At 38.2% G+C, this 9648-nt stretch overlaps 1 protein-coding gene across 1 annotated transcript in view; it reads right to left on the bottom strand.

Moving 5' to 3' along the window:
• Positions 1 to 1523: 1523 nt before the first annotated feature.
• LOC132621794 (FH protein interacting protein FIP2-like) overlaps positions 1524 to 9648 on the bottom strand; it is a 15407-nt gene continuing 7282 nt past the window's right edge. The window contains exons 6-11 of the mRNA XM_060336217.1: positions 8726 to 8772; positions 8423 to 8496; positions 5867 to 5925; positions 5610 to 5669; positions 4149 to 4229; positions 1524 to 1868 (exon numbers count right to left, since the gene is read on the bottom strand). Coding sequence (XP_060192200.1) covers positions 1815 to 1868; positions 4149 to 4229; positions 5610 to 5669; positions 5867 to 5925; positions 8423 to 8496; positions 8726 to 8772 — 375 coding nt within the window. The 3' untranslated portion in view covers positions 1524 to 1814. The remainder of the gene's footprint in view (positions 1869 to 4148; positions 4230 to 5609; positions 5670 to 5866; positions 5926 to 8422; positions 8497 to 8725; positions 8773 to 9648) is intronic.

The raw sequence follows: 9648 nt of genomic DNA, 5'->3' as shown, positions 1-9648 counted from the left end.
CCTAATTTTTGGTGAACTTTCGTATAATCATGGAAGAACGTGGCGTGGGAAGAATAATGATGTTCCCACGTAGATAGAAACCCTACATACCTTATTCGATCCAAAACTTGTAAAAAGGTCTGAGCTTGAAGAAGAAATCCAAAAGCTTTAGTCTTGGATCCTTGTGATGGATTTTCTTGAAAACCCTAGGTTAGGAATAATGAATTTTTATTTAGAAATCATGGATACATGTTAGAATTCACTTGAAAGGCTTGCAATAGACTTACCTTAACGTAGTAGGATGAGGAGAGAAGACACCTTCGTTCTAGGGCTTGGAGAGAATGAAAAATATAGGGGGAAAAAACTGAAAACGTATTTATATACCGTTCAGTCATCGAGCTGATTTACGGTACCTTTTACAGTTCGTAAAAGATTTACGGTCCGTGAAAGATGACCGTAAATCGGTTACAGAAACTTGGTAATTCTCCTCCATATTTACGGTCCAAAAATACGGACCGTAAACATTCTATGGTACAACATATAGTTCGTAACACTTATACGGATGGTAAAACCCACCGTAAATCGGTAACAGTGAGCTAGGTTTCTTGAGGTCCATCTACGGTCCAATTTACGGGCTATAAACAATTCACGGTCCTTAAAACCTGACGTAAAACTGGAATCGCTAAACTGACGCAAATTTTAGTCGTAACACTCCCCATCTGATTTCCTAAATCCCCGCATGAACATAACTTAGTTAGGAGGTACGAGGTGTCATAGGAGAATTACTCTAATTTAAATAATTGTTGATAAGTCTACTTAAAGCATTTCATATCAACAAAGAAAATGACATACTACATCGTAAACATGCATAACAAGTATAATTTGTATAAGCCGTAGATGCCTAAAAAATAAGAAAATGTGAAAAGGAACAATAAAAGATAAATAAGAACAAAGAAAAAGAATTAACAAAGGCTGCACATCTACCATCCTGGCCGTCTCCATGCTACAACTTGCTTTAGCATCTCTCTTAACACAAACTTCTTAACGTTCCAGTTAAATTTTATGGAATCTCTTGAAACCATATAATGTGCTTGATAAGCTCTTGCTTTGTTGTTATCTCAGTTTTGTGCTTCAGCACACGAGTCTTTTGTACTAAAGAGACAAAAGAGTTATAGAATAATTGCTTCCCTAATTAATAGTAGTTTAATTTTGAGGCTTTTGTTAATCTAATTAGTTAGTAGATTATGTAGAGAAATGAAGGAAAAAATACCCAAAAAACAGAGGAGAAAAAGATAAATAGCATTCTAGGCCATAGAGAGGTATCACATCACCTTATCTATGCCTAACTTCATATTATAAATAGATATAGATTCCTATATGCTACTCCCTGTTTAGTTTTGCACTGAATAGAAAATTTAGAAGGATGTTACTGCGTTTGATACATATATTCTTAAACTAGATCGGTGGGATTAGTGCATGATCCATAAATCATTTCTTTTGAAATACCCCTATATGCAGGCATATCAGGAGGTATTGCGCACAAGTTCTCGTCTCTAGACAGGCTAGAGCATGTCAATTCTTCTTGGCAGTTCTTTAATCATCTCAGATTTGAAAAGCTAAACATTTTTGCAAGGCCAGATGGTTGCTTGGTTTGAAACAAATTGGGCTTTACACAAATACATATAGTTAAATTGAGATTCATACCACCAAATTAAACAGTCAGTCAGTACATGTTCTAGACTCGATACTATTTCTGTACAATTCCCTTTTGTAGTCTTCTCTCTTTTTTTGACGTCACTCTGGGAGAGGTTTGGGGTGAGAACAAATTTGTGGTGTCACCTGATTGCACCCAGTAAATTGGCACCATCGAGCTTCGCCCCTTCCAAATGCTGAGAGAAACAGAGAAATACTTAGTTCAACTAGAATCAATTACAATGCCGAGCAGAGAATAATAAGCAACAGAGCTGAATCACACCCACTCAAGTTACTAGCAGCTTTCCTTCTATTCCAGGCAAATATACGATCTGAAACTACTATGTTTAGATTTTTGTCACATCAGACATTTCTACATTGCATGCAGTGCTAAAAAGGAGATTAGTCATGGATTGATAGAAGCATAAACGCATACAACTCAAATGATGGGATATTGACTAGTATATGGAAACTTCACCCACCTTGGAGGATAAAACACTTCATATGGGTTGTAAGACATAACAAGCTTATGTCAAATGAGTTCAGATTCACCAGGAAGATAACTCACTCCCCCCAAATGTGAACGACGTGATGATGATGCGGAGGACTCTTCACATATGATTAGGACATGTCCAAAATATAAATAGATTTGGAATAGTTGTCCTCTCACAAAATGAGATTGGTGCAAATGCTAAGCTTATGCTTGAATGGATTGATGATACTATTAGTGATCTCCTGTAGTGTTACACTTTTATTTTCATTTACTTGGCATATATGGAAAGAAAGAAATCGAAATTTGATTGGAAAAAAAATGCTTACCTACTGATCTTCGCACATATTAGTGATTAACTGATTATGCTTGGAAAACTGTTTTAAGTATTTCCTTGACAAACCACTATATCTTAAGTTAAACTAATCGCTTAATCTCCTCTTTGCTTTTTTGATGGGTCAAATCGAATACTGATGGCAGTGTGAAAATCAAAATTGGAAATGCTGCTTTTGGAGGACTTTTTAGAGATGATCAAGGGAAGTGGATCTTGGGATATTCAGGTAAGATGAGATCTACCTCAAGTCTCACTACGGAACTAGGAGTCGAACAAGGGGTGCAATTAGCAAAGGCAATGAGACATAAAGAGTTAAAAGTGGAAACAAATTGTTTGCTTGCTGTTAAGCTTATCAACGAATGCGACACACGCTTTCATCCTCAAGGGCTAATATCGAAGATTGCAGATACCTGCCGGAAGTCAACAGGGCAAATATTATCAATATCTGGAGGGAGGCAAAACAGTGTGCAGACTTTTCGGCAAGTAAAGGTCACAGACATGAAGCATTTGCTAATATGGGAAGATGCGCTCAAGGAAATGGAGTTCTTGCTCCTGGCAGATATAAGCAGTGCAGCTTATGAATGATTTTAGTACCTTTTAGTAACCAAAATAAAAATAAACGCAACTAATAGGAGCACTAGAAATTCACTGCTTATAGGTATCAGACTTGATCATCCAAGAGCAACATTTTAGGGAATTACCAAGCAAGTTTTGCTCATGTGACCTCAGAAATCACATTCTAAGAGCACAAACTGGCCTCAGGATACACACATTGCGCTACATATTCCTCAGCAGATCAACAACCACTACAACTTAGGGGAAAATTGTGGCTCTAATATGTTTCAAATTTTGTGAGACTGTGACCAAGCACATAATTTGATAGGTGTCTCATAAACTTCATAGAGAAGATAAAGTGGTCAAAGAGCACAACGTACATACCAGTTTACTCCAAAACCTGGTGCTAGACATTGAAAAATGGTAACGTTAACCTCTCATGCTTCTTTACACATAATACATAGAAAGTAAAGTACGGTTTAGTAGTCATAATCAGAAATATGCAAGAGAGCGCAAGAGAACTTGAGAGGTTGGGAAAGTTATTTCATCGTGCAAGATAGCAACTTAAAGGCAAAATGAACTCGTGAGATAGTAGCCACACGAACACCCAAAAACTCAGTGGTTTGAGTCGGAAAAGGTATTTGAAAGGCAGATTTACAGGAGAGATGGTTTACTGGGAGAGAGTGTCATTCACGTATCTTTAGGAATTCATGATTACTAGCATCCCAATAGTTGGTGAGGTCAAGTGCATTTCCTATAAGTAGTTTGAAGTTCAAAGACTAAGAGGGTTCCATTGGAATTCCCTGAGATCCTAATATAACTTCATTAATATTCAAGAGAACTTTGATTCACATTATCAATTTTGTTTCCTTCCAGATGGAAATTCATCGGTGAATTGGATTAAGAACATTCAGCAAAAGGTCGGGGAAAAGGTAAATCCTTCTCAGTGAATGAAAACCTGGCTTTGTTTCAGGCAATTATATTCTCTTGTAAAAATTCCCACATCTGTGCTTCACAGAATCAACATAATTGAGGATGAAATGAAATATACAGAGGAAATAACAAAGCACTTTCATTGACAGTAGTAATATGACTTACTGTATCACGAAGATTCACATGCCGAAGATAAGCTCTTTGAAGGTTTGCACCCTTCAGATTTGCATTGGTTAACTTTGCACCCTGGAATAAGTGGTGGAAAATCAATAACGAGGAATTAAAGGAAACCGAGTCTTGTCTAGATTCAGAAGGAAAAATAATAAGCGTAGCTGACTCATCACAAGAATTCATATGCTCTTTGGATGAGTAGGCTATCTCATTATTTTTTGTACTTTTTGACAATATAGAAGGATCTGTCCACCCTCGGTGCCCCTCTATTTATAGATTCCAAAGAGAAAAGGAGAGAGAGAGCGACCCTTGAACACAAAGTTCAAGAAAAAATTGATTACTGGGGAGAGATATCTTTCAGACTGTTTGGGAGACTCATTTACTCAAGTTGTTGGAGGGGATTGGCAGAACCTCTTGGTTTGGGACTGAAAGAAGAATCTTATTGCACTATACTTTAGGTGGTATAGTAAACTGGGTATTCCAAGTGCCTTATGGAAAAAATAGGGCCCGTCCAGGTGAAGACAAAGAAGGGTTCGGGTGAGATTGATAGGCAAGTAATGTAGGACCCATTTATCACACATCAGAAGGGAAGGAGGGTTGCACGCCTTATAAGGTGGTGTCTGGGTATGCTTGTCAGTTCAGGTCAAACATTTCGTGCCTTGTCAATTTTAGCCCCTAGTGGTTAGCAACCTCAGATCCTTCACCATTTAATTGTTAAGTTCTGCAGGTCAGGCCAACATAAATAGCATAATACATCAGGGAAATCCTTTTGAAGCGAACAGAAGGCCCATGTGTTACTGTAAAAGGGCAGTCCGGTGCACTAAGCTCTCGCAATGCGCGGGGTCTGGGGAAGAGCCGGACCACAATGGTCTATTGTGCGCAGCCTTACCCTGCATTTCTGCAAGAGGCTGTTTCCACGGCGCAAATGTGTTACTGTATTAGGATACCATCCAAATGTTTTTATTGTGTCCAAAAAGCACTCTGAAGCTGTGGAGAGAAGAATTGCATATATACGCCGTCGAAAGGTCACTTATTCCTATTGCAAGAAGCTGTGGTCCAAGCAAGAAGCAAAAATTTACATAGAGTACTTTAAAATCACTGTTAAAGAACAGTTAGTAAGATTTTAGCAGAAATGGATCATCTTATTTAGCCAAAAAAAAAATAGCAGAAATGGAATGATATGATCATTTGAAAGAACTTCCCGCGAATTACAAGCAATAAAAATATTTTAACAGTCTGGAAAGTACTTTTAAAGAAAGTTTCCAAGATTTAAGCAGAAGCGCAAAGAAATCGAGATTGATTGAGTGAACTTCCGCTGAATTACGAGCATTAAAAATAGCTCAAAGGTCACCTGTTCACCATTAATAGCTGCTTCTGTCCAATACGGGCTTAGGCAGACTGATACTCACACCTTTGGGTGGATTTACACAAAAGTAATACATGCATAACTTTTACCTTCAGATTGGCTCCTTCGAGATTAGCTCCTTCGAGGTTGGCATTGGTAAGATCAGCTGTCTGAGAATTTGAAAATTAATATATACAGTAATTTAGCGCATTTACACAAGCCTCAGAATATAAATGCTAAACAGAGTTGTAAAACTCAGGTGAGAGGATTTAGACAGAGAATTTTGACACACTACAAGTATCAAAAAGTTAAAAAGGATCCAAAGAGGATGCAGCCAAAGACAGATTTACAGTTTCGAAGGTTTAACCTGTAGGTGAGCAGAACGAAGATCCGCCCCACAAAAGCTACAGCCTATTAGACAAGCATCTGTATTGAAGTAGAGGAAGATTATCATAATAATACAAATGCCGGAGAGAAGAAGAAAAATAATAAGAACAAGAATAGAAATTTAGACAACAAGCAGACCGTTCATCATACTTTACATGGGAAAAAAGAACAGCCTGCTAAAGAGTGCGCACACACACATCAGGAAATATTTCAGATAATAATATATGGCGATTTATACATAGTCTAGCAGTATTGTATAGGAAAATAACTCTTTTTTCTTTGGCTTTATTGACTAAGCCCAGACCCCACATAGTGGGATTCCACTGGGTATGTTGTTGTTATTGTTGCTTTGTTGACTAAGCATGGAAAAATCATGTTCTCGCCCTGTTAGTCGCTGAATTTCTTTTCTAATCAATTATTATAATCTAGCTAGATCCAAAATAATGAGGCCACTTGGCATTGCTCTGTTAAATTCAAAAGAATGAGCCAATTTGGCATTCCACTGAACAAATTCAAAGAATGCTTTACATGCTTTCTTTTCTTATAGGAGATACAGAACATAATACTAGAATGTATATTACTGCTATAGCTAACCTGGAAATTCAAATTTCCAATTTAAACAACAACAACAACCCAGTGAAATCCCACATCGTGGGGTCTGGGGAGGGTAGAGTGTACGCAGACCTTACTCCTACCAAGGTAGGACGGCTGTTTCCGAAAGACCCTCGGCTCAATAAAAGCATAAAAAGAAGTCAGATAAGGTTCAAATTTCCAATTTAAACATCTAAGAAAATCATTGGCTAGCTTTCGAATTACAGAATAAGACAGCAAGCAAATCTAATAAGAGCAAGAACATCTCTAACAGCAGCAAGCCAACATTGAAAGTCTCCAAATGATTGAAGTCTAGGACATGTAGGCGTAGTTGGTTGATTGACTAAAGTTGAGGACAATCATCAATGAGATATAATATTTACAGCAAGTTTCTAGGTAGAATCATGTCACATAAACGATAGTTGGGAGTTAGCTCCCTTAACATACACAAAGTACTCCCATCATCTCACATTATAATTTTTGTGACTTCCATGACACATTAATTAATGGGTAACTTCCAGAAACACCTATAGTTTGGACGCTTTCTAACTAGCCATAGCTATAGTTTAGCTAATTACGGCTAGTAGCTACTAATTCCTTGACATAGGGTGTATTCCGTTGTATTCAATTCGGTTGTTTTCATTAGTAGCTACTCTTACACTGGTATTCAATTCGGTTGTATTCAAACAACAAAAGTTCAAAAAATACAGGAACATTCGGCTGTATTCAATTTACTGTATTCATTCACAACTTTTACACTATATTCAACTCACTTAGTTCAATTCAGTTGTATTGAAACAACAAAAATACAGGCGAAAATACAAAAAATATAGTATTATATTTACATTCAAAAATGCATAATACACTCAAATCCGGTCGGATCTAAGTCGGCCAGATCTGAGAAATACAAGAAACAAATACAGCGAGCAAGGTCAGCTAGACCTGCCGCTGGTCTAGTTGACGCCGGAGTATTCAATGACCAGATCTGAAACCAAATTAAACGACCACCTGCATATTCACAATGAACAGATCTCAGATCCGAAATACAGTGACCACCGCCGTATTCAACGACCAGATCTCAGATCCGAAATACAGTGACCACCGGCGTGTTCAACGACCAGATCCGAGACCAAATTCACTGGCGTAGTCGGTGGAGGGAGTTTTTAAGCTTGAATAAACTGGCAGAAGAGGAGAGGAATGGCGGACAAATCTGGAGAAATGAGGGGAAGAAGAAGGAGACTTTGTTCTCTATGTATTTTTCTCTCTGGTGTAGTATTCTTCTTGAAACATATAGTATAGCTATGGTAGGTATTAAATACATAGCATAGCTATGCCGGTATTAAAGGAACGAGGTGTAGTGTGGATGTTCTCTTTTGTAGATAAGGAAAAGATTTACTGACAAGTAGGAGAACATAGTGGAAGAGCACAAAAAAAAAAAAAATGGGGCCCTCCAATCTACTTGAGATCTCTTAAAGCTATTACCATGAATACGCTCTTGACCTTACACTATATGAAGCAGAGGAAACAGCTCCACCCCACGTTCACAGCAGCCGTGCTCTCATCCTAAAACATGCTTTCATTATGTGACAAGCAGAAGAAGGAAGATATGTTGATTATCTGATAAGTTGATGAATCCAGAACATACTTCAGACATTATAACCTACCAGTCTAACACTAAACATTTGACGTTCTAGCACATCTTCAAACATGCACCACAGAACAGAAACATAGCACACTTCCATAGGAGTGCCTGATGCTACAGAATCATAACACTCTCGCAGACAAACAAGTCACTCTTGCACCCCCACCCCACGTAACAACAAACTTGAAGAAAAACAAATTATTAGTTGTAAATTGTAATCTAACTTGTGCAGAACTCCACCTGAAGATATCTGTCTCACCTGTTTAATTTCAGAACAAATCTGTACTGTGTAGTAACCATTACCTTGTAAATTTGCACTTTGAAGATTAGCGCCAGCTAATACAGCTCCACGAAGATTAGCTCCAGTGAATTCACATCTTCCCTTGGCAATATGAAATCACTAAGTTTGCAACTTGACCGTAAAGATGAACTTGAAAATAACATTTATGTGCTTAAAGTTTTCATTCACACAAACATGTAAAGTCTTTTAAAAAGAGGATGTAAAGAGGGTGAATCTTCAAAAAATCAAACACTGTTACGATGATTAAACACTATGCCTGAGCTACATAAGATGTGGAGACTGAAAGATTATGTGCTATAGCTTACTCGCGCAACGTGGCATTGTGAAAAATGGAAGCTTCAGCATCGACATCCTGCGACAAAAGTTAAAGACCGACCAAGAAAAAAATAATATTATTTTAGTAACTAAGTCATGGGAAGCAATTAGTATTAGGACGGTCAGTGGAAATATTTTGAAGGGCTCATTTAGAGGTTATAGAATATTACAGTTACACATCTATTATTCGCAGATAATAACTTGGTTTTATGTGATGCAAAAGTGCCCAGCTAGATCATTTGCGACAGATCCTTATTTGGTTCCAGGTTGTGTCAGGCCTTAAGATTAATCTCAGTAAATGTGATATCACTCCAGTGGGGCGAGTGTGTACCATCGAGGAGATGGCGCAGGTGCTGAATTGCAAGGTGGGTACTCGTCCCACTACCTATTTGGGACATTCATTGGGTGCTTCTAGCAAAGATATTGCAGTGTGGAATCTGGTGATCGAGAGAGTAGAGAAGCGGCTAGCGGGTTGGTAGAAGAGGTACTTGTCGATAGGGGGAAGGAAGTATTGATCGAAAGCACTCTCTCCAGCATTCCTACTTATTTCATGTCACTCTTGCAGGCCCCTGGCAAAGTGACCGAAAGGTTGGAAAACATCAGCGTAACTTTCAGTGGGATAATATGGAAGGTTTTTTTTTTTTTTTTGAGAATGGCAACAAAATACTACGGAAGGTATTAGAAAACATCACCTCGTGAATTGGAGAGTTGTCACATCTCCAAAGAAATGGGGAGGTCTTGGAGTTAAAGGATCTCAAGGTGTTCAATAAAGCTATGTTAGGGAAGTGGATGTGGAGATATGGGGTGGAGGAGAATGCTCTTTTGGAAGGGGGTGGTAGCGGAAAAGTATGAGCTATGGAAGGAGGAGGGAGGACTAGTAACATTACATTGCCGTTTGGGTGTGGTTTGAGGA

The sequence above is a fragment of the Lycium barbarum genome, chromosome 12 (assembly GCF_019175385.1).
Source record: "Lycium barbarum isolate Lr01 chromosome 12, ASM1917538v2, whole genome shotgun sequence".
NCBI classification, from domain to species: domain Eukaryota; kingdom Viridiplantae; phylum Streptophyta; class Magnoliopsida; order Solanales; family Solanaceae; genus Lycium; species Lycium barbarum.
The sequence above is the reverse complement of the archived record's forward strand: the minus strand, read 5'-3'. Positions and strand labels throughout refer to the sequence as shown.